This window comes from Astatotilapia calliptera, chromosome 6, assembly GCF_964374335.1.
Source record: "Astatotilapia calliptera chromosome 6, fAstCal68.1, whole genome shotgun sequence".
In the NCBI taxonomy this organism is placed as follows: domain Eukaryota; kingdom Metazoa; phylum Chordata; class Actinopteri; order Cichliformes; family Cichlidae; genus Astatotilapia; species Astatotilapia calliptera.
The window spans coordinates 13,886,763-13,912,381 of record NC_137427.1 but is presented as its reverse complement, the minus strand read 5'-3'; the positions used below and the strand labels follow the sequence as shown (position 1 = coordinate 13,912,381).

At 42.9% G+C, this 25,619-nt stretch overlaps 1 protein-coding gene and 1 long non-coding RNA gene across 2 annotated transcripts; both read right to left on the bottom strand.

Moving 5' to 3' along the window:
- Positions 1–149: 149 nt before the first annotated feature.
- LOC113023933 (von Willebrand factor A domain-containing protein 7-like) lies at positions 150–25,619 on the bottom strand. Its single transcript, XM_080302792.1, has 18 exons — positions 23,617–25,619; positions 20,155–20,362; positions 19,816–20,023; positions 19,531–19,616; positions 19,330–19,423; positions 12,200–12,328; positions 11,593–11,779; positions 11,136–11,305; positions 9,306–9,418; positions 6,152–6,268; positions 5,473–5,679; positions 5,196–5,328; positions 4,596–4,748; positions 4,421–4,507; positions 3,888–3,997; positions 3,403–3,567; positions 2,927–3,226; positions 150–1,603 (listed from the first exon to the last, which is right to left on the bottom strand). Exons 1-18 carry the CDS (start codon positions 23,913–23,915, stop codon positions 800–802), a joined length of 3,570 nt encoding a protein of 1,189 aa, XP_080158918.1. The 5' UTR covers positions 23,916–25,619; the 3' UTR covers positions 150–799.
- On the bottom strand, positions 12,579–16,474 carry LOC145429403 (uncharacterized). Its single transcript, XR_013909636.1, has 2 exons — positions 13,643–16,474; positions 12,579–13,452 (listed from the first exon to the last, which is right to left on the bottom strand). It is a non-coding gene; the product is annotated as an uncharacterized LOC145429403 (long non-coding RNA).

The following is a 25,619-nucleotide window of genomic DNA, read 5'->3' as shown; positions in this document are numbered from 1 at the left end:
TAGTGCTGGAGGCAGGTTTAATCATCAGTCAATGTGGCAAACTGAAACTGCAAGAAAAATATTAAATTCAGTCACCTAATACTGTAATAGCCTATAAGTATAGCACATGATGGTAATCTCTTTAGGAATGAGACAATGAAATGAGACAGTTATAAACTAATGAAATCACATTTATTTATTGCTTAAACACATTAAAACTGTTTTGTGATTCTGACAAAATTCTTAAATATAAATTATATATTAATAGCCTGTTGTAAATCTTCCACAGTAGCATCAAAAGGCATCCAAGCTGTCTCATTCGGAAGTGATGTCTTGACTGGTGGCATTTCAGGATGTTCCAAATGGAGTTTTGTTTCTAAAAGTTGTCTAAATCATCATTCCCTTAGCAGATAGTAGTTGCTTATTACATTATACTGGGGAATGAAATGCAGCTTTGGAAACTAAGAAATTGCTACTTTATGTGCACAGGTTAAAATGAATCAAATATTATACAATTTCATCTATGAAAAGATTAACTATAACTATGTAAGAGAGGATATTAATATTAATTTATGTAGTGAATTCAATATATATGTTTACTTGGATCTTTTTTTAGCAGGCAATGATAAAACAAATAAACAAAATGTACGTTATTATACCACGTTCCCATTTTCACCCCAAAAATAAAAAAATAAAAATATGAGATGCTCAATTACACCTTTACAAAAATGCAATGGCTCATATTTTAAAAAGAGTTAAAAGTATTACTTTTCTAAAACTGATTTTGATTCAGTTCTAGTTAAATTTCTGTTTATATACCTTACTTAAAAAGCAGTGAAAAAGCAATGCTGATCCAGACATAATGTGTTACATTCATTGTATGACCTCTAGTGGATGCTCTGTTAGCTGCAGCAGTAGTCACCGAGGGAGTCACTGCAGTGGTTGTAGGGACAGGAGTAGTTGTAGGTACTGGTGTAGTTGTAGTCAGAGAGGTAGTTGTAGGTACTGGGATAGTTGTAGGTACTGGTGTAGTTGTAGTCAGAGAAGCAGTTGTAGGTACTGGTGTAGTTGTAGGTACTGGTGTAGTTGTAGTCAGAGAAGCAGTTGTAGGTACTGGGATAGTTGTAGGTACTGGTGTAGTTGTAGTCAGAGAAGCAGTTGTAGGTACTGGGATAGTTGTAGGTACTGGTGTAGTTGTAGTCAGAGAAGCAGTTGTAGGTACTGGGATAGTTGTAGGTACTGGTGTAGTTGTAGTCAGAGAAGTAGTTGCAGGTACTGGGGTAGTTGTAGTTATAGTAGCAGGCGTGGCAAGTACTCTAGCTTGCCCCATACATGTCCCCACGTTTCCTGCCCTGTCCACAGCAGCTAGAACCACATTCTGTGAACAGCAGGAGGCAGTGTAGGTCACCAGTGTGATATTCTCACCCCTTGCTCCAACCGCTGTGCTAGTATCAAGGGTACCATTCCCTTCGCGGAGGGTGATGCTTGCGATGCCAGTCCCATTGATGCCGTCAGTGAGATTAGCAATGAACTCCCACTGAGATGATGCACAGAGGATGGAAGAGACATTACAGATACCTGATATATTAACTACCTGGCACACTGGACTGGACAAATCTGTGGCCTGAAAAAAAGAGAGAGAAAGGAGATCAAGTAGTCAGAACGGCAAAAGAACAGGAACAAAAAAAATCTGGTATAGATGCTACCTTATATCTCTGTTCTTTCATACTTTCAGCGTTTTCTTTTGTTTTTGAATATTACTTATAAAATGTGTGTGAAACGACTAGTGATGGGAATTCCGGCTCTTTTTAGAGAACCGGCTTATCGGGGGGGCACCTTTGTTCAGGTGGTTGGGAAGCTCGTCTGTAACCGGAGAGTCGCCAGTTTGATCCCCCAGCTCTCTTTGTCCTGGTCGTTGTGTCCTTGGGCAAGACACTTTACCCTACCGCCTATTGGTGTTGGCCAGAGGGGCCGATGGCCCGATATGGCAGCCTCGCTTCTGTCAGTCTGCCCCAGGGCAGCTCCAGTGTGTGAATGTGAGAGTAAATGAATAGTGGAATTGTAAAGTGCTTTGGGTGCCTAGAAAAGCGCTATATAAATGCAATCCATTATTATTATCCTCTTCAGGGTCACCGGAGCCTATCCCAGCTGTCATAGGGCAAGAGGCGGGGTAAACCCTGGACAGGTCACCAGTCTGTCTCAGGGCTAACACATAGAGACAGACAACCATTCACACTCAGGCAATTTAGATTGATCAATTAACCTATTCCCCACTAACTGCTTGTCTTAGCTCGCATCGGTCACTTCAAAGAGTCGGCTCTAAGAGCGACGTTCGTTTGCGACCGACCCATCACTAGTAATGAGATATTATTGTTTACAGAAAAACCTATGTCCTGAATTAAAACTCACTTTAATTGATATTATGGGTTATAAATCCAGACATTTCATTCAAAATGACCCACAAAATTTGTACAACCCCGATAGTAGTATTACTGTTTCATTTTTTGGCAAATCTAGGCGACAAAAAGAATTTAGCACAGTGGTCAAATGACCCTATGCCAAATAACAAATTGTTTTTAAAAACCATTGAACAGCTGTGGAAAAGAACATTTCGTTTTTGGATTTACTAATACAATCATGATCAGAAAGTTAACAGATTAATCAATGGATTTCTTGGATGAAATTTGTAGCATGACCCTTTACATTGTCCACGCAGTGAATCATGTTTTTTTTCTTATATTGAACTAGAACATATGCAGTACTAATTCATCACTGAGCTGATTCTTTTAAAAGCTCTCCTCAGATCACAGTTGAAGTATTATGTAAACTGAAACATTTGGCATTTGACAATACAGAACAGTGATACATTTAGTTTGGATTATTAGTTTTTTTTAAATGTAAAACACTGTTTTTAGTCCCATTTCACCTAAAGTCTTTTTTCCTTTACCTTGGCAGCCACAGAAAATCGGAGGACAGCATAGTTGATGTCAGTGGCAGCAGCATTTTGTGCCTGAATGGTGAGGGTCACGTCTGTTCCTGATTTAGTGCTGGCTGGAACACTTAAGGTTATTGTCCCATTGGCTTTGCCTCCATCGCTTGGACCAATATTGACATTTCCAGGTGAGGTGAAGTCAAAGCTGCGGTCATTGCTGACTTGCACTGTGAATGTCCCAGTTACATCTGAAGACACTGTAAAAGGAATGGTGATGCGGGTGCCTGGTTCTATGTTGATACTGTCAGCTTGTGCCTGGAAAAGTAGCGATAGAAGAGGGCAGGAAATTTGAAGTTAAACAATCACTTCTTTCTTTTATATAATGACATAGAAAATAACATGACAGTGGTTGTTGAGTTTATCCAGGCAGATAAGATGTTTACAAACTGGCTCTAGAAATTCAAAAAACAACATATGACTCTACTACTCACAGCAACAGAGAGACTAGCTGTTGTGATGCGGGTGGAGGCTTGTCTCTGGAAGGTATCTGAGGTAGACCGGGATGTGGTGCTGGTGTCCTCACCTTGCAGTTGAACTACATAGTCTCCTACTGGGACTTCAGTGAATGTTACCAGAAAGTTGCTGTTTTCTAATGACTGTGGAAAACAGAAAGATAGCAACTGAGAGCACCTTATGCATGTTTAGATGCATAAGTTAGTTGTTAGATGGTGGCAACAATCAGTAATCAGAGTAAACAAGCAGCCACCAAAGACCAATGTTATTTATGTATCTTTTACTTCTTGGTGTTTTCTTAAGCTGTTGTAGAACTACAAAAGTTATGTTTATAACACTATGTTTGACAGTGCAGTTAGCATAGACTAAAAGCGACTAAGTCTAGGAATGCTTGCTGTGGTCTGTTGTAGTTTCAGTTGTAATTTTGACCTTTTACATTTATCAGGTGTAAAATATGACATGCCTGTATTGATCCAATCAACTCCTTTGGCCCTGAACTGTTGAAGAGCGTGAGCTTTGTGACTGTTACTGTATCACTTCCTGTCACAGTGACCAGGAGAGTGACATTACCACCTGAAAATGATAGCAAGCCACAAAAGAGTATTATTACAACAGATCTTTAGACTGTACGTGAACATGTAAAAATGCTGTTATGTTGTTAGAAATGGATAGGGTAGATAACGTTGCCTTTATTGGATTTGATAGAGGGCTGTAATAATGCTAACAGTACAGAAATCATATGTTTATGTATATGGATGGACACCAATTGCCTTTCTGCAGTTAGTCATTCAAAAGTACTGAAATTATGCCTGCACCACATGTGTTTTTAAGACCTCTGAGGGGAAATCTTCTTTAAACTTGAAAGTTTATGTTTATCTAAACAAAAAAGTTGGAAGTTTTCTACCCAGAAACATAAATCAATGTAATCATTTTTCATGACTATTTAGGTCATCTCAATTTCCCACAAACCAAATGATACATTTTTGTTTAGTCAACCTGTAGCAGGACGGCCTTCCTTGGGTCTGATGCCACCTTCTTTTTGTAATTCCACAATGCTATAGATGAAGTTCACTGAACTTTGACCTTACGCACACAGAAACCACATCTAAGTTAGAAATATTATACCACTGAAAACATTTTCTACAGACTATTTCCTAATTATATTACAGACCTGTGACTTTAATAGAGTAGGGACTGTTAGAGTTGATGTGGATTTGCCAAAAACCCGTTTGATTTCCAGCATTGAGCCTTATTCTGCGTAGGTTTCCCACTGTTGTTATGGATGCCAGAGGACCACTGGTCTGACTTGACTCCTGAGACACTCCTGAAAAGAGGAAAATGGCTGAATTATTTACCAGCATGACAATGGAATTTTCTTCCTTCTCCAAAATTTGTAATTGTGACTGTTGTTGTTTTTATTACTACTGTGCTATTACTGCAATTCATGGGTGTGAGACACTTGCAAATTACTCCACTTCTGTAATAGGCAAATGAATTCCGATCCACCTGCACAGTTACTACTAAATAAGAAAGTAAAATTATGACTAGTACCACTACTGTACATTCTTAACCTTCACCTGACTGCCCAAACAACAGCATTGCACAGGAGAAATCAAAAGGCAAAAAGCAGAGACCAGAGATCAGGTCAGATGAGGAACTTCCATAGAGCCAAAGAAATAAAGCAAAGCTGACACAAGGTGGGAAGTGCCTTGTCTTTGTGAAATATTATGTTTTAGAAAACTGATGTCCAAAAAATATCGTTGAACTGAACCTGCTGAGCTGAGTGTGAAAGTGAGAGATGAAACTCCGGTGATGTAAATGATGACGTTGCTTACTGATGAATCAACAGTAAAATTAAAATTATCAGGTCGCCCCGGATCCATTACTACCTGGAAAACTGTCACCTGAAAGACAAAGAAACAGAAGCTCCAGTGAGAAAGCAATTTTGAAAGAAAATCTGTTAAATATCTGGCCCCAACTTATCAAAATGTAGTCCTTCACAATTTGTAAACATGTTAAGTAGTTCCTGTTAATGCTCAGTGTCTCACCACAGCACCAGCTGATGAATCTTTTATAACAGTAGTGGCCAAGGAAAGATCTGACTTCCTGACTTCAATAGCCTGACCTCCAGAAGCTTGGGCCAGGTCTCTGTATAGCTGGACATTTGATAGCCTCACTGCACGAGGTGAAAAATTTTGACCATGAATACTGCGGCGCCGCCGACTGGAAAAAATGTTGGTCAACAGGAAAGACACCTGAAAGTGTAGGGATAGAAAAATGCATCAGTTTATATATATCACGCTCAGTGGAAACTGGATAAGTTCTATCTAAAGTATCAAAGAGACCTAAAGTGACCATTCAGTACATGGATAAATGAAACTATTTACTGAGGTGTTGCTCTAGGATTGGACTAGCTTGAGTAAAACTGACTTTTTTGTAAAAAAAAAAAAAAAAAAAAAAAAGCTTAAAAAAAGCTTTTGTAAAATTTGATAATGGACTGGCATTTATCAATCAATCAATCTTTATTTATAAAGCACTTTTCATACAGAAATGTAGCACAAAGTGCTGCACATGGTTAAAAGCAGCCCATCCCACTCCACCCCATCCCGCCCCCCAATTCACTCCCCACACTCTCATTTACATAAGCGGTCATGGATAGATACACACACACTAAACTAACATCTAAAGTGCAACAGCAACAAAAATGCAACTTATCCTCACACATACCTCAGTCTTGGTTCTCTCTATAAGGGCAATGTTGGTGCTTTTTAGATGGGAATCTTTGGCTGAAGCATCAGTGAAGACATAGATTTTAGAGGAAGGTGGAGCTGATGTCAGCGCAAGCTGTCAGTTATACAAATGGCAGAAGAATTAAACATTATTTGTTGTGATTTACCAGATGTGCAAAACTGTAATTCAGAAAGCGATTAAAAAAGTAACAAAAAAGCAAGTTCTGATAATGCATGCACACAGTCATTCTGTTATTACATAATAGGACACAATAGGTTCATATTAATTTCCTAAATATGTTGTTACGGCAATAGCAGGGCCTCCTCCTGAAGGTGCCTGTGTGGGCGTGTCCCACCACCTCTTCTGCCTGAGGTGCCACCTTTCCCTGTTACATACAGTAGCTGACTCACATCAGTAATTAAAAGTATTTAAGCCCAGGGAAAGGTGAGCTCTGGGCCAGAGTGCCATGAGTGTGGTTACAGCTAGTGAGCTGAGTGTGTTTGTGAGTGGTTACAGCTAATGAGCTGTGTTATTGTGGTTTGCAGCTAGTGAGCTGCTCTCTTTCTTTTTGGCTTACGTTTTACTTTATTGACCACGCCTGAGTTTTGTTTGTTTTCTTAAATGGTGATAGCGGCTTGTCCGTCTTTTTTAGTTGAGCTACTTTAATAAAACTCTTTGATTTAACCCTTTTGCCTCCTTGACTCCTTTTTCTAACCCGGTCACTTTTTGTTACTCTCCCCTCACCGCCTAGACCCCTCAGGGGAACGTAACAAGTGGGGGCTCGTCCGGGATTGTTGAAAAGGGAGTTTTGAGTTGGAATTGGTTTTTGATTATCTTGCTTTGTTCACCTTTAGAGATTCAACTTCCCAGTTAAGTTAGGTGAGTGTCCAGCTGAGCTTATTAAGTTCTTCCTTCGGGCACTCTTTTGTTGTTTTGCCTTTTTTATTTTCGGAGTAATCCTGGGCGGGGATTAGTTCCCTGTTGGGGGTAGGCAATTCAGGGCTCCGGTCGCTGAAGTTCTGCCTTTAAAGTTGCCTCGAGCCCAGCATGCTCCAGAAGATAGGTAGGTAAAGGTTGTTGTGCTTAGGAACTGGGTAAGTTGTATTTGTTAATGTGTGTGTGGCAAGAGGTAAGTTGGTCGGTTAAAGTAAGTTGTGTAGTTTTCTGTTAATTGTTCAGTAGTTGCTGAGTGAGTTGGCAGACGGGTGTGGTAGTGTCTTAATTAGGGTGTGTTTGCTAAGCCTTCTCCACCCCCGAAATGGATGATACAGCTATCAGTGCACAGGTGTCTAGAAGCTCGTTTGTGGGCAATAACATCCACCTGGTTCCCGTTTTCTGTGAATCCAGTGTTGAGAGCTTCTTCAGTGAGTTTGAAAGCATAGCAACTGCATTACAGTGGCCTGAAGACGTGTGGGGGTTGATGTTGCTGTGTAAATTCACGGGTAAGGCTCAGGAAGCTTGTTCTGGTCTGTCTAGGCATGACGGCCTAGTTTATGAAAAGATCAAAAGTGCCGTCCTCCAAGCCTATGAAGTTGTACCTGAGGCCTATAGGCAGCATTTTCGAGGTTTGGAGTTGGCACAGGGTCAGTCCTATCTTGACTTCGCTAGGGACAAGGCGAAGCTTTTTGATAGGTGGTGCTCTGCAAGCCAGGTTAACAGTTTGGGGTCGTTACGTGAGCTCATGCTTGTGGAGGATTTTAAAAACTCTGTTCCTGAGTGTATTGCTCTTTATTTAAGTGAACAGAGGGTTTCCACTTTACAGCAGGCTGCCATACTGGCCGATGAGTTTACCCTAACTCATAAAACAAATGCGGTAGAATGTGACATCCTTTCTCATTATAATACATCTTGGAGAGCTAGGAGGGAGCCAGCTAACGAGGCTGAAAAAGCTGTGGTTTCGAGACCCAAAACGAAGCTTTGTTTCTTCTGCCACAAACCTGGACACCTTGTTGCTAACTGTTTGAGACTGAAACTCAAACAGAAAGCACACTCAAAGCAAAAAGTGCCTGCTTTGAGAAAAGTCAGTCATGGCTCTCAAACCGACAAGGTTGCCAGGCCTACTAAGAGGCTACACTTGGAGCATAATTGCTCAGTAGTGTCATGTAGTCAGTGTAAGAGGTCAACTGACCCTGAGCTGCCACTGGTTGACAATTTCCCAGGTCCTCAAAATGACCTGCAGGGGGACAGGCTGTGTATAAAACCACCAGTAAGACCCGCAACCCTGGCTAACAAACATGCCTGTATCGGTGACCTGAGCAATCGTCTGAAAACTGTTGCAGCAAGGTCTTCTGACTGCCTGCTGTGTTCTCCACATGTGATGGCTCAAAAAAGCCCTGGCTATCACATGAGACATTGTTTTGAGGGTCTGCGGCCACCCTCAGTAAGTATTTTGAACCCATTGAGATGGGGTTGGCAGCTTCCGCAGGCAATGCCTAACTGTTGTTATGGGGTTTGGTAGGTGGAAAGCCTGCAATTTGTTGATGCGACGGTTACGGACTTGATTAGTTTTTTTGGTTATCATAATCATTTGACAAACCCGTGGTTTGTATTTATGGGAGGGGGTGTTACGGCCCTAGCAGGGCCTCCTCCTGAAGGTGCCTGTGTGGGCGTGTCCCACCACCTCTTCTGCCTGAGGTGCCATCTTTCCCTGTTACACAGCTGACTCACATCAGTAATTAAAAGTATTTAAGCCCAGGGAAAGGTGAGCTCTGGGCCAGAGTGCCATGAGTGTGGTTACAGCTAGTGAGCTGAGTGTGTTTGTGAGTGTTTACAGCTAATGAGCTGTGTTATTGTTATTGTGGTTTGCAGCTAGTGAGCTGCTCTCTTTCTTTTTGGCTTACGTTTTACTTTATTGACCACGCCTGAGTTTTGTTGGTTTTCTTAAATGGTGATAGCGGCTTGTCCGTCTTTTTTAGTTGAGCTACTTTAATAAAACTCTTTGATTTAACCCTTTTGCCTCCTTGACTCCTTTTTCTAACCCGGTCACTTTTTGTTACTCTCCCCTCACCGCCTAGACCCCTCAGGGGAACGTAACAATGTCCTTTGCACTACCTGCAAATACCCCATTTCTTCATCCTAAAAGTTCATAATTCACATCACACTAATTACTGTGTAAGCACACATCCCAATGATAGAATACAAGTACACTCACTCGCAGTCCAGACATGCTCATCTCTGGTTCATCCCCTCCTCCGGATGCAGTGAGCTTGTTGATTTCCTTTTTGAAGTAGTTTTTGTCAGTTGTCTTTATCACGGGTCCAAATTCTTTTTGGGGGACAGAGAAATACATGAACTTGCAGATTTTTGTACAGTGGGGCAAAAAAGTATTTAGTCAGCCACCAATTGTGCAAGTTCCCCCACCTAAAATGATGACAGAGGTCAGTAATTTGCACCAGAGGTACACTTCAACTGTGAGAGACAGAATGTGAAAAAAAAAAAATCCATGAATCCACATGGTAGGATTTGTAAAGAATTTATTCGTAAATCAGGGTGGAAAATAAGTATTTGGTCAATAACAAAAATACAACTCAATACTTTGTAACATAACCTTTGTTGGCAATAACAGAGGTCAAACGTTTATTATAGGTCTTTACCAGGTTTGCACACACAGTAGCTGGTATTTTGGCCCATTCCTCCATGCAGATCTTCTCGAGAGCAGTGATGTTTTGGGGCTGTCGCCGAGCAACACAGACTTTCAACTCCCGCCACAGATTTTCTATGGGGTTGAGGTCTGGAGACTGGCTAGGCCACTCCAGGACTTTCAAATGCTTCTTATGGAGCCACTCCTTTGTTGCCCGGGCGGTGTGTTTTGGATCATTGTCATATTGGAAGACCCAGCCTCGTTTCATCTTCAAAGTTCTCACTGATGGAAGGAGGTTTTGGCTCAAAATCTCACGATACATGGCCCCATTCATTCTGTCCTTAACACGGATCAGTCGTCCTGTCCCCTTGGCAGAAAAAAAGCCCCATAGCATGATGTTTCCACCCCCATGCTTCACAGTAGGTATGGTGTTCTTGGGATGCAACTCAGTATTCTTCTTCCTCCAAACACGACGAGTTGAGTTTATACCAAAAAGTTCTACTTTGGTTTCATCTGACCACATGACATTCTCCCAATCCTCTGCTATATCATCCATGTGCTCTCTGGCAAACTTCAGACGGGCCTGGACATGCACTGGCTTCAGCAGCGGAACACGTCTGGCACTGCGGGATTTGATTCCCTGCCGTTGTAGTGTGTTACTGATGGTGACCTTTGTTACTTTGGTCCCAGCTCTCTGCAGGTCATTCACCAGGTCCCCCCGTGTGGTTCTGGGATCTTTGCTCACCGTTCTCATGATCATTTTGACCCCATGGGATGAGATCTTGCGTGGAGCCCCAGATCGAGGGAGATTATCAGTGGTCTTGTATGTCTTCCATTTTCTGATGATTGCTCCCACAGTTGATTTCTTCACACCAAGCTGCTTGCCTATTGTAGATTCACTCTTCCCAGTCTGGTGCAGGTCTACAATACTTTTCCTGGTGTCCTTCGAAAGCTCTTTGGTGTTGGCCATGGCGGAGTTTGGAGTCTGACTGTTTGAGGCTGTGGACAGGTGTCTTTTATACAGATGATGAGTTCAAACAGGTGCCATTCATACAGGTAACGAGTGGGGGACAGAAAAGCTTCTTACAGAAGACATTACAGGTCTGTGAGAGCCAGAGATTTTCTTTGTTTGATGTGACCAAATACTTATTTTCCACCCTAATTTACGAATAAATTCTTTACAAATCCTACCATGTGAATTCATGGATTTCTTTTTTTCACATTCTGTCTCTCACAGTTGAAGTGTACCTCTGGTGCAAATTACTGACCTCTGTCATCATTTTAAGTGGGGGAACTTGCACAATCGGTGGCTGACTAAATACTTTTTTGCCCCACTGTATATGTGCTTTGTTTGTTGGCTCTCTTTGGCAACATGGGGAATATCCATAAAAGTGGAAGTACCTGGGTCATTGAAAGGTACCAGTATGTACTGAGAGGGTTCCTGTAGCGTTCCTGCGTTACTGTCAATTATGTTAAAGGCAACTTGTTTTGCTGCATCGATGTCATCAGCCATACTGCCTGTAGTGTCAATAACAAAACACAGTGCATAGGACTGGGAGAGGCCCATCAACCTGGAGGAACATAAGTCAAAAAACAAAATCATCCCTTTGTTATTCTGTAAAGAACCCAATTTCTCTACATTCAGAATGATGCAGAGGTATCTTTGCAGAAACATGTGCATCATAAAAAGCATCACTTTTAAGATACATATTAGCTTCTGTGAGGAAGGCTTTTTACTATTTTTTCCTTGAAAGCTGTGTCATGAAAATAAATATAAACTGTTTCAATTTCAAATTTATTAGAGTTCTAGTAACCATTTCATGAGTGCAAGAATGTCTCTGATCAATTTTTCCCGTACCGCAAGAAGTTCCTGTCTCCAGCAGCTAGTCTGATGTCCTCCAGCAGCTCCATAGTAGCATCCACTGCCAGATTAGCTGCTTTTTTGTGCAACGTGCCATGATCTGATGTAAAAGAATCCTTATTGATGCCCCCAACTGGGTCCCTTTTTCTTGTCTTGTCAAGTAGACCACCATGGCTACATTTACCTGGACAAAAAAAATAACAAATTACATTTAATTATACCTAGCTAAATAGCTGAATAAATGATCAATAAGACAAAAAACATCCAAAGAGTTTTATAGTTGGGGTATGGCAATGAATAGGTGAGTTTAGGTAATCTTTAAATTAAATTCAAGGTGGGACAACACATCTATTTGTTGTAATATTTAAATTTGTAGCTTGTGGGCATTCATTACTGTGAGATGCTGTTTACATTTTCTAATCAAAAAACAAATACCAAAAACAAACAAAACTACAGAAGCCAATTTAGTTTCAGTGTTGATTACAATTTACTCATTCTGCTGGTTTGATAAACAGTCCATTTGCTATGAAACAAGCAAACAAAAGAAAATAATAATACAAATCCTAATAGTTTGCTGTTATACACAAATGAATGTGATTGTTACCAGTAGGCTTTGAAGAAGAGAATGTGCTAAAGTAGCCTGAGGTCAGGAGCCCCTGTTTCAGCACTTCAGGCAAAATGTTATCAGTGCAGGCATCTCCTGTACAGCTATTACAAGTTGGAGTAGATGGACCTGGAGCAAAGCAAGAGAAAGGTTATCCATAAAACCATCTGGAAACAGGTTTTGACATACAGTATTTAAAGGTGGGCCATCTATGCTTTGGCGATAAGACTTGGTTTGAACTGTGCTTTTGTAAAATGATTTTGGCTATTATATCTTTCCTATTTATCCCCTTTGTTATGATATTTTGATACCACGGTAAGCATTTACAGGATATTGTTTTATACAGGAAAACTGTTACTCAATAAGGCCGATCTACTAGTTGTTTTTCTCTTTCTCTGTGACCCAAGAATTAATGTGAGACTCACAAGCTGGTACCTCAAGGTCGAAAACACCACAGAGATGAGACCACTTCTTTACTCCCATCCTCCCTTTTCCTTATCTCCTGGAAAAGGCTCGTTAAAGGCTAGGTGGTTTGTTTCAGAATTCACTGATGAAAGAACTCTGTATTTTATGTCTAGGAGTGTATTTTGCTGGGATGATCATAAATTATAGCTGAACTGATAAACTACACACAGGATACTTCTTTGCTCAGAAGGCAGGAAGACGTTTCCTTATTTGGTCTGTACCGGTTTGAACTGGGAAAGCTGACACACGAACCTTTTTTCATCTATATAAACTGCTGTGTATCAAATAAACCTTTGAGTCGATTGGGAAGGCAACCTAAAGCAGTCTCTGTTTTCTTGTTCTCCCAAGCTGCTCCCGAGCTCGTACTAACACGCTGAATGGCATACCTGAGTGTTACTTTGAATAATTAGGAGTCTTATAAGGAAAGGACAAACTCTGCTTATCGCTCACGCCACGGAGGAAACCCGGGAAGGCAATTTCCTTCAATTTTGGTGTCAGAAGTGGGATCCTGACAGAAGGTAAATATGTGTCTTTCATATTTATATAGAGACCATATTATACCTCTCTCAGTGATCGATCCATAAAAAAACGGGATATGCTGACGAAGTTTCACTTAGTGATCCAGAGAGATACACTGACTGACTTCCTCAGTCCCCGAATCCATAAAAAAACGGGATATGCTGACGAAGTTTCACTTAGTGATCCAGAGAGATACACTGACTGACTTCCTCAGTCCCCGAATAAAGTAAATTAACCCTTGTGTGGTGTTGGTGGACACAGGAAGTTGCCTGTTGTCTTGAATATTTTAATTTTGTTTAAAAAATAATAATAATAATAATAATTAATTGTTTAATTAAACGTACGTTAAAAAGTGAGAAGTTGCTCACTCAGAAAAAGTGACACAGAAAGTTGCCTGTTGTCTTAAATACTTCTCGTTAAGTGAGAAGTTGCTCATCAAAGAGTGACACAGGGAGTTGCCTGTTATCTTGAAACGTACGTTAAAAAGTGAGAAGTTGCTCACTCACAGAAAGCTAGTAGATAATTAAATTTAATTTTGTTAAAAAAAAAAAAAAACGAAAGAAAACTGAAAACGGGTCTCACAGACCCGATTACCATACAAGGGTTAAAAGCAGTAAATTAAAAGCAGAAAGAACACAGGAAGTTGCCTGTTGTTTTACGAGAAGTTGCTCGTTAAGCGAGAAGTTGCTCGCTAAGTGAGAGTTGCTCACACAAACAAAAAATTGCTAGCAATAAATTTAAAGTGACCTCAGCTGTGCCGCAGCGAAAATACTAACCTAAATCCTCCTAGCGTGTAAACCCCTCTGGAAATCACTGAACATGGGTCAGAATTATTCAAAGACCACAGACAGGTCCGATAAAAAATCTAAAGTACCTGTAAAACCAAAAATTAATAAAATACAAAATAAAGTCTCAAATAACGGCTCAGTATAACTCCCATTTCCGGTTACGTGTAACCTACATCCGCGAATCGGTGAAGACGTCCATGATCACGTATCCAGAACATGCGGGAGTGCTTATGTGACTGACTTTGTTTACAACTTAAGAAGTTCAATGCATTCTAATTTCTTTCCGGAGCCTTATCCCGAACGATTATCGCCAGAAAACAGGTCAGTAGAAATGTTGAATATCATCTGTGATAAGAAAAGTAGTCTGCTTAAAAAGTTCTGTAGAAAATATATGATAGAATGCTGCGACGTGATGCATCAAATGTTACCGCTATGGACAAAAGGAGGGTAAATAATGACAAAGTCGCCGATTTCTTTAAGAATCTAAAGAAATTCCTGCTAACAATGTCCAGAGACAAAATTGACTTAAATGCAGTAACTATGTGTAAACAGAAGCCTGATGAATCTATCCTAGTATTCATAAAACGCTTTATGCACTGTTGGACAAGCTAGAGGTGCAAATTTAGCTCAGTTTTCCAGCAGCCGCAGACACCCAAAGCAAAAATGAATTTGTGTATTTCATTTAACATAAAGGGTGAAATGTTTGCTGACACTGATAACAGCTTATGTTTTCTCTGCCCTATGTACCGACATGATGGAGAAGGAACATCCTCTGTGTCAGCTGGACCCTCAGCAGAGAATGAACTCAACATCCTTTTTGTCCGGTACTCTATGTCACACACTGTGCCAAAAAAAAAAAACGTGTACAGACGCCACTAACAGGTAATCCCATGACTGGGAGCCACACTTTTGTTTCTCTCACACTGTTCAACAACATGATAACTGCTCACACAAGTGAAGGTCAAACAGTGATTTTGTCACATAACTCAGACATAGGTTATGATATAACTACACCATGTCGTCACATAGATCTAACCTACCCTATCCACTGTACTATTTCTGCACTTACGTTGCCAGCTGAATACCAGAATATGACATTGTGGTCTAAAAGTGAGAATGATATAGGATTTATTGACTGTACACTTTATCACGTACACATATTAAAACACAAGATCCCTGTGTTTTAATATGTGTATATGTCAAGCAACATCCCCTTTCCACGGAAAAAGCCGCAGCTCTAGATGTCATCATAGGAGATTTATTGACTACAGGAGTAATAAAGCCCACACTCCTGTCAATCCTGTGCCAAAGCCTAACAAACCTGGCGTATGGCGTTTCATACAAGACTTGAGGCAAATTAATGCAGTCAACATTCCTCTGCCACCTCTCGTTTCAGATGTTCACAGCATATTGACATGCATTGCATACACATTTTACCGTGGTGGATTTATGCTCCGCTCCTTTTTCTCAGTACCTGTGACACACAGCCGTTATTTGCATTCACACATAGAAATAAGCAGTACACTTGCACTCGTCTGCCTCAAGGCATGATAGACAGCCCTGCTGCTTTCTCAATGGTGATCCGTGCTACCCTGGACAGCTTTACTCCTCCTGAGGGCTGCACCCTGATCCACATGTGGATGACCTCCTCCTCTGTGCTGAAAGTGAAAAACTGTGTCAAACTGCTACACACATGCTTCTCCAGCACCTCCAAAAGACTGGCCACAAAGCATATGCAAAGAAAATGCAGTACTGTCAGACTTGTGTTCAATATTTGGGATTCACACTGTCTCACGGAAAACGTTCCATGACTGCAGACAGGGTCAAAGCTGTGACCTCTGTCCCTCGTCCCACTACACAGGAGGAAATGTCGTCCTTCTTAGGCATGGTGAACTATTGCAGACAGTGGATACCAGACTGTTCTTTTCATGACCACATTCTGCGTGACTGTTGTAAAAAAAGACAAGCCTCCTCGAATACTGTGGTCCACAGAAATGACTGCCTCTTTCAATGCATTACAGGGAGTGCTGACCTCCGCCACTCAAAGGTGCTGCCTGAATTGTTCAGGAATGCCGGCCTGCCTGAGGGCAGTAGCAGCTTGCTCTATCATGATAAGGGACTGCGAGAAGCTCACACTCTCACATGACACTATTCTACACACCAATCACCAGGTCACGACCATTGTAGCAAACATAACTAAACAACATATGCAAATCTCACTATAAAAGCGAGCAGCACACCTGATTCGCCAGCACATTTATTGATACTATACTGTGTTCTTCTGACCGACAGGATGGCTCAGACAGGCTTGACGTTCATGACTGCATGACACGTATACAGGAATCCACAGCACCACGTCCAGATTTAGAGCAAACACCTATCCCAGACTCAGCCACGGTTTATGTGGACGGGTCCTGTTCAAGGCCGAGTGACAACTCATTTCTTTGTGGCTATTCAGTGGTAACAGTGCCTGACATCATACTAGAGGCTCACTCATTACCATTTCACTCAGCACAAAAAGCAGAGCTCATGGCTTTAATACGCGCCTGTGAGCTACATTTGGATAAGCATGTGACGATTTACGCAGACAGCCGCTATGCATTTGGCGTTGTGCATGACTTTGGCACATTGTGGAGACAGAGAGGATTTAGATCTGCTGATGGAAAATAAATTGCTAAATTGTGATTTTGTTCAAAGACTTTTTCAGGCTATACAGCTGCCATCGGCCGTTGCAGTTGTAAAAACGAAAGGACACAGTACAGCTGACACAGACGAAGCAACAGGTAATGCCTTAGCAGACGTGACAGCCAAGGCTGCAGCTGCATCACAGCTCCCACCGCCGCAGGAAGTATTATCTGTGCCCCATACAGCTGCCACTTGTTACACTCCCAGACTATTTAGAAACAAATGTTGATTTAAAATTCATACAAGAGCAAGCCTCTGCATAGAATAATGACTGTACCTTAGATGACAGAGATGGCTTATACAAAATCTTAAGGGTTTGATTGCCCTCCCATATTCCCTGATGCCAGTCCTTGCCCGACATTTTCACTGTGTGAGTCATGTCGGACAAAGAGGGGTAATAGGGGCAATAAAATTAAGATTTGTAATTGAGAAAACATTGCATGCAGTAAAAAGCATATTAGCAACCTGTCTAACATGTGCGCGAACTAATGTAGGTAGCTCAAAAGCAAAACATCAGCATTTACCACAACCAGATTTTCCATTTCATACATTACAAATTGATTTTACACATATGCCAGCACAAGGAAGCATCAAGTACTTACTGGTAATAGTGGATCAATTTAGTAAATGAGTAGAAGCTTATCCAACCTCAAAAGAAACTGCAGAAGTAGTCTGTCAAAAGTTGAGCAATGAAATAATACCCAGATTCGGAATACCTCACCAGATTAACAGTGATAGAGGATCTTCATTCACATGAGAAGTAATTAAAAAATGTGCTAAAACTTTAATGACCTGTGTCAAATTACTTACTCAAGTCCTGTGTGAGATTAGAATGACTCAATCTGAAGTAACCAAATTATTTCCATTTGAAATAAGACTATTTCCAAGACCATGGTCAGCTTCCAGAGGGGCACCGCTAGTAGAAGGTGATGTATATTGCATTGTCCACTGATGTTCACAACCTGGTAGAAAAACTGAATAATAACTATCAGAAAGTTTGTCTCTCTCAGCTTTTCCCCTCCACAGTTCCACCAGTGGAGACAAGGAGACGCATGTTGGAGAAGCCACTAAAACCAAGGACACTCTGGGAGGCCGCGTTTTCCAGCCCCCAGGCTTTACTGGCAGTGACGAAGAACCAGCATCCTCACAGACGGACAACCTCAGTGGATTCATGCCAGCAGGGTTAAGACCAGCCCAATCGGACCATCTCAGGCGTCGGATCAAGCAGACGACATCTCCGGCGAGCCAGCGCCCGGAACTAGAGCAAATAAACACACACGGGTAGATGACATCTCCGGCGAGCCAGCGCCAGGATCCAATGTACACACACACAATCACTGATTAACACACAACGTCTGAAAGAGCAACAACAAGGTACTCAAACATCCAGCAGGAACAGAAAGCCAAAAGTACCACATGATGTCTAACCTGATGAAACCAGACTCATTTCATCCTGATAATGGAGAAAATGAAATGCCCATTGTCATCATACGACGCTTATTCTGTGTCTCTCGAACCTGGGACCAGGCCAGGAGACGACTGAAGAACTGTCTTTTTTATATATTTAGGTTATTAATCATATCTACTGCATTAACCTTGGGATTTTTATTTACTATTTCATATTGTAAAGTGCAACCATGTTCACATTTCTGCAAGCCACATTTTCAATGATAACCCATATAGCTACCAGTACAGCTACTTCAATGTATTTGCAATTGGCACAAATTGACCCAGATTATGTGTCAGATGTTATCAATGATGTTCCTGATGTGTATATTGAACATTAGGTTGTGAACTATTACATTTTATGATTTGCTTTTTATATTATGTTATTACATTTGTGATTTTTCCTTTCTATTTGAGTTATTATTTTTAAAAAATAATAAAAGAGGGGAACTGTTATGATATTTTGATACCACGGTAAGCATTTACAGGATATTGTTTTATACAGGAAAACTGTTACTCAATAAGGCCGATCTACTAGTTGTTTTTCTCTTTCTCTGTGACCCAAGAATTAATGTGAGACTCACAAGCTGGTACCTCAAGGTCGAAAACACCACAGAGATGAGACCACTTCTTTACTCCCATCCTCCCTTTTCCTTATCTCCTGGAAAAGGCTCGTTAAAGGCTAGGTGGTTTGTTTCAGAATTCACTGATGAAAGAACTCTGTATTTTATGTCTAGGAGTGTATTTTGCTGGGATGATCATAAATTATAGCTGAACTGATAAACTACACACAGGATACTTCTTTGCTCAGAAGGCAGGAAGACGTTTCCTTATTTGGTCTGTACCGGTTTGAACTGGGAAAGCTGACACACGAACCTTTTTTCATCTATATAAACTGCTGTGTATCAAATAAACCTTTGAGTCGATTGGGAAGGCAACCTAAAGCAGTCTCTGTTTTCTTGTTCTCCCAAGCTGCTCCCGAGCTCGTACTAACACGCTGAATGGCATACCTGAGTGTTACTTTGAATAATTAGGAGTCTTATAAGGAAAGGACAAACTCTGCTTATCGCTCACGCCACGGAGGAAACCCGGGAAGGCAATTTCCTTCACCCTTTATCTCCCTTATTGCAAGTGTGTGTCCGTACACACCCCACCAGGTAAATTAATTAAAACAAGTGGAGACAAATGTGTTTCTTACTGTGATAAAAGTTGCTGGAAGGCTTTTACCTGCTAGGTTCTGCAGTGGTTGATCTGGTCTGATCAGAGCGGAGTAAGGAGTGGTTTTCCCCAACTCCACCCAGTTACTGTGGCTGTAAAAGTCCTTAATGTATGGAAAATCTAACATTATTTCCAATCCTATCACTGCTTCCTACTTCCAAAATCTTAACATCATCAAGTTTAAATAAAAACAATAATTATCACTCTCACCTGAATTATGTGACAAATTTGTCCAAGTACCTGTCTTGCAGCAACAAAATTCTCCGACTTCACACTAGCCTTCATGGCAGACATATCTCAAACAAAACATATAACCTTAAGAATCCAGTATAAGTGAAACCTAATGAAGCAAAATTCTGATTTTTGTTGTACCTATCATTTAAATGTTTTTTAATTGGTGTATAGGAATAGAAATTAATTAAAAATTCAAAATAATCTACTATCTGTGTTGTACTGAACGTAAACATGTTTAATTTTGAGGACTTTAAAGTGTACCTCTTGTGATGATGTCCCGTCCTCCCAGGAAGGTCTCACTGTGAAAATGGAACTCAGGGAAATCGACCAATGAGAAATACACTTTTTCGTTGCTACCGTAGATCTCATTAAGGGCAGTTTGGAAAATGTCAGTAGAGAGCGGAGCGGTGGAGGTAGATGAGGAGAAACAGGCCTTTTGCACCTCCTGAACTGAAAGGTTGTCATCAATCTGGAGACAAAGAAATGCCAAGTGCTTAACTGGACATTTGGAAAAATCTCAAAACGTTAAATTTCACAGTTATGTTAGACTAAACATGAATGCATAAACAGTGACCCTGTTTTAAATGATAATGAGCCCACATTCAAGTTGAAGTCTCTTCCATCAGCGGCGGCAAGGTCTTGGCAAACCTCAGCTGTCTTTCTGAGAACTGCCTTTCTGGTGATGTCACGATGAGTTTCATCAACAGAGAAGGATGGTTGAAATCCATGGGTTAGACCTGGTAGGTAGAGACAAACTGCCACCAGGAGCATGACTGTGTGTTTGACAGCCATGATGGACAGTGTTGTACTAAAGGAACAAGAGAAAGGCAAAGTCAAAAAATGCAGCATCAGGAAAAAAGAATCTGTATTTTCCCTCCTCCTTAGCAAAATATACTGAACAGAGGTTCATGTTTGACACACCAAGTAAAATTATCTGTCACGGCGAGTGAGATGAGCCATATAAAAATAATAAATGAGGATCCAATTGCAGGCAGTAGTGGAGGAGTGAAGGTGGTTTATTGGACACGAAATAAATATAGACAAACAGCAAATGGAGCACGAACTAAACTAGACTGGAGACAACTAAACTACTGAATACAAACCGGAACTCAAACATGAAGCAAGGTGGACGACGGTACAAGATGGTGACGGCAGGGAAACACACAGATGACGCAGGGTGGAAACACAGACGGACCAGCAACAACAATGACGGAAGACATGACTTAAATACACAGAGAACCACAGGGGAATTACACACAGGTGGTGGACACAGCTGGGAATAATCAACAAGACGAGACAAAGGTAAAAATGAACACACTCACATGAGACGCAGACCTTCACAATAAAACAGGAAACAAAACACACTTTACTAAGACAGACTAGACAGAGACAGACTTGAAATGACATATGAAACTAAACCCACATCTTAGACCCAGATAAACAGAAACATGGAACTCTAAATAGACATAAACATTACCATAACACGACAAGAGAACAAGAACACAATCCCTGATGCAAACATAAATCAAAACACAATAAACTCAAAATACTGGGTCCAACGGACCCAGAACCGTGACAGTATCCCCCCCCCCCCCCCCCCCCTCAAAGGGCTGGCTCCCGACAGCCCCAAACAGAAAACACAAGCACCAAGCCAGGGCGGGCGGAGGGGGCCCAGGAAGGAGGGCCCGAAACACAAAAAACCAGGAGCACGAGAGTCCAGAACCAAAACACGACTGTTCACTAGTCCATAACACAGTCAGGGAGCCGACCATGCACACAGCAACGGCGGCGACGGGAAAACAGTTCAGGAGGCCGACCGTGCACACGGCAACGGCGGCGACGGGCAAACAGTTCTGGAGGCCGACCCCTTGGAAGGTAGTGGCGGCCACTGAGCAGGTCCGGAGGACAGCCGCGATGCCAGCGGCGGCAACAAACCCTTTCCGGAGGCCGTCCCCGAAGGCCATGATGCCACCTAATAGGCCCGGAAAACGGCCAGCAGAGGCGAGGCAGAACGGGTCGAGCTGGCTCTGACGGCGGTGTGGCAATCGCAGGACCAGGCGAGGCAGGACCAGACGAAGCTGAAGCTGAAGCGGAGGCTGGACCAGACGAAGCTGAAGCTGAAGCTGAAGCGGAGGCTGGACCAGACGAGGCTGAAGCTGAAGCGGAGGCTGGACCAGACGAGGCTGAAGCTGAAGCGGAGGCTGGACCAGACGAAGACGATGCTGGACCAGGCGACGGCGTGGGCGGAGCTGAAGCTGAAGCGGAGGCTGGACCAGACGAGGCTGAAGCTGAAGCCGAAGCGGAGGCCGGACCAGACGAGGCTGAAGACACGGAGGCCGGACCAGGCGTGGATGAAGACACGGAGGCCGGACCAGGCGTGAATGATGGCAGCGGGACAGCTGCGGAACCTGACGGCAGCGGGACGGCTGCGGAACCTGACGGCAGCGACGCTGCAGGCGGTGATGCGAATGGTGATGATGTGAATGCTGTAGGCGGTGGCGTGAATGCTGCAGGCGGTGATGTGGATGCAGGCAACGGTGTAGGAGTCACAGGGGATGATTCAGCAGATGGTAGCTGAACAAACTTCCCCGGACCGCCAGCAGATGTGAGGATATGCTGGCTGGGTCCTCCAGGACCCTCAGCTAACGAGGCGTGGTGCTGGGTGGGCTCCTCGGGCCCTCTAGCAGACGTGGCTTGAGGCTGGACGGGCTCTTCGGGCCCCCCAGCAGACGTGGCTTGAGGCTGGACGGGCCCCTCGGGCCCTCCAGCAGATGTGGCATGAGGCTGGACGGGCTCCTCGGGCCCTCCAGCAGACGAAACATGAGGCTGGCTGGGTTCTCCAGAACCGCCAGCAGATGAAACATGAGGCTGGCTGGGATCTCCCGAACCCCCAGCTAACGAGGCGTAGTGCTGGGCGGGCTCCTCGGGCCCTCCAGCAGACGTGGCATGAGGCTGGACGGGCTCCTCGGGCCCACCAGCAGACGTGGCATGAGGCTGGTGCGGTTCTCCCGAACCCCCAGCTGACGTGGCATGAGGCTGGACGGGCTCCTCGGGCCCACCAGCAGACGTGGCATGAGGCTGGTGCGGTTCTCCTGAACCCCCAGCTGACGTGGCATGAGGCTGGACGGGCTCCTCTGGCCCTCCAGTGGAAACAGACACTGAAGCAGCAGGTACGGAGACCTCCGCCAGTGTGGACACTGGCTGGGACTGAGCAGCACAGTGGCTAGACTCAGGCAGCAACAGTGGGATGCAGTCCTCAGAGGGCTGAAAGTGTTCCCTAATACACTCAGCAGAGGACGGAGGCGGACGGGTGAACTCACTTGAACTCTCAAGGGGTGCTGAGAGCTGAGACTGTTCTGGTGAGTTGTCCGGTGAGGCTGCTGGCGCTGGCGTCTTGACCTCTAGGGGTCCAGAGTTGGCTGGTGACTGACACCCAGCCTCTGGGGAGGCCCTAGAGGGAGCAACTGTCTCTGACATGGCCAGCTTAAGAGAACCAGCAGATATTGCGGTGAAGTGTGTTCCCTGCTTTGAACGAGACCGTGAGGATGGTGGCTGAGTAAATGAGCGGGCAGACAGCTGAACTGGTGGCGACTGAGCAATAGGCAACGAAGCGGCTACAGACTGACCTACAGGTAGCGGAGACGATTGTAGTGGAGTCGTAATGAGTGGTGGAGTGGCTGACTGAACGGAGGGCAGCGCGGCTGCTGACTGAACCGTTAACTGAATTGCAGACCCAACGTTAAACTGTGGTGAAAGTGTGGATGGGAGAACATGATCAGAAAAAACTGCTTCGGTGAGGTTTACAACTTCCCCCGAATGAATCAGTGCAGGTGAAAAAGGGTCCCAAACATTTTCATTGTCTAGATTCATAATACCAGGCTTGGAAACAGAATGGAAACAGTCATTAACACAGAGCGTGGGCTCAGGAGAAACAGTCTTTGAAGCAGTGGCCATGGATGAGACAGAAAAATTATTGTTATCTCCAGAAGACACACAAAAAATAGCTCCAGAAACAACAGTCACAGAGTCCGACGCAGCAGAAAAAGTGTCCCTCTCACTCACCACAGCCGATTGTTTCCATGTCCCGACATCCGGCTGTGGGGTGCCACGCCGACGGCGCAAACGTCGCTTCTTTCTCGGAGACGGCTCCGACAGGCCGGGTAATCCCTCGTCTGGCGGTTCGGACAGCACGTCCTCCGTTGAAGCGAGCAGGCGAGCGGTAGCGGCAGGGGGGTGTAGGTGAAGCTCATGGAGAACGAAATTCTGCACGAGCGGATGCAGAGAGTCCAATAGCCAGGGAAAACCGGACATAAGGTGTTGTAGGTTGGCTTCCACAGAGTAAAGAGAGGCTTCTCCCTCATGCTCCAACAACTGGTAAATTAATTTAGAAGCAGAGTCGATAACGGCCTCCAGAAGCTCCCTGGGTGGGGTGACTGCCGCTGGATCCATATCTGGCTGGTCCGTACTGTCACGGCGAGTGAGATGAGCCGTATAAAAATAATAAATGAGGATCCAATTGCAGGCAGTAGTGGAGGAGTGAAGGTGGTTTATTGGACACGAAATAAATATAGACAAACAGCAAATGGAGCACGAACTAAACTAGACTGGAGACAACTAAACTACTGAATACAAACCGGAACTCAAACATGAAGCAAGGTGGACGACGGTACAAGATGGTGACGGCAGGGAAACACACAGATGACGCAGGGTGGAAACACAGACGGACCAGCAACAACAATGACGGAAGACATGACTTAAATACACAGAGAACCACAGGGGAATTACACACAGGTGGTGGACACAGCTGGGAATAATCAACAAGACGAGACAAAGGTAAAAATGAACACACTCACATGAGACGCAGACCTTCACAATAAAACAGGAAACAAAACACACTTTACTAAGACAGACTAGACAGAGACAGACTTGAAATGACATATGAAACTAAACCCACATCTTAGACCCAGATAAACAGAAACATGGAACTCTAAATAGACATAAACATTACCATAACACGACAAGAGAACAAGAACACAATCCCTGATGCAAACATAAATCAAAACACAATAAACTCAAAATACTGGGTCCAACGGACACAGAACCGTGACATTATCATAGGAAAAAATACAAATGATTTAAGATAAAAACTAAATGGCAAAAGTATAATAAATAAAGAATAGAATAAAAAAATAAAAATGGTAATAGAAAAATAATAATAAGTAGAAAAATAAAAAGTAAAATAATAATAATAGTGAGGGTAAGAGAGAACGAAAGAAAGAAAAACAAAAAAGGCAGCAAGGAGGAATCAGCAGTTTGAGGACATATTTCCATGAATAAAGTTCCAGCAATGCGATTGTTTGTACAACAATCGATCAGTGGTTAAAAAATTATTTGATAAGCAAAAGAGGCTAGAGGAACTGACCGTCATTCAGTTAAACGGCAAAGCTAAAGGTCAGGCTTTTTAATGTATGTTTATTTTATTAATTCTACCCAAATCCATCCTACATGCCTGACTCGTGTAACTAATTGTAATTACATAAATTCGACATAATTTTATCTGGAAAATGATCTTAAGCGAACAAGATCACTGAACAAATCCATTCAGTGATAGTAACATCATATAATCATATTGTTCATAATTGTCAACAGCTAGCTACATACTTCAGAATCATCAAAATCATCATTAGGGTTTCTATTTTTCTTCCCATTGTTTTTCCTAATTTTTTATCATCCATCCATCCATTCGCGTCTGCTTTTCCTTTTCAGGGTCGCGGGGGGCGCCGGAGCCTATCCCAGCTGTCATAGGGCGAGAGGTGGGGTACACCCTGGACAGGTCGCCAATCTGTCGCAGGGCCAACACACAGAGACAGACAACCATTCGCGCTCACATTCACTCGCACATTCACACCTATGGGCAATTTGAATTAACCAATTAACCTATCCCCACTAATTTTTTTATTATTGTGTTATTATACAATTGCTGTCACTTTACCCAATACATATGGAGGCATGCATGTAAATAGCATCATGTCTAACACTGATACCATTACATTTCAAAATTATTT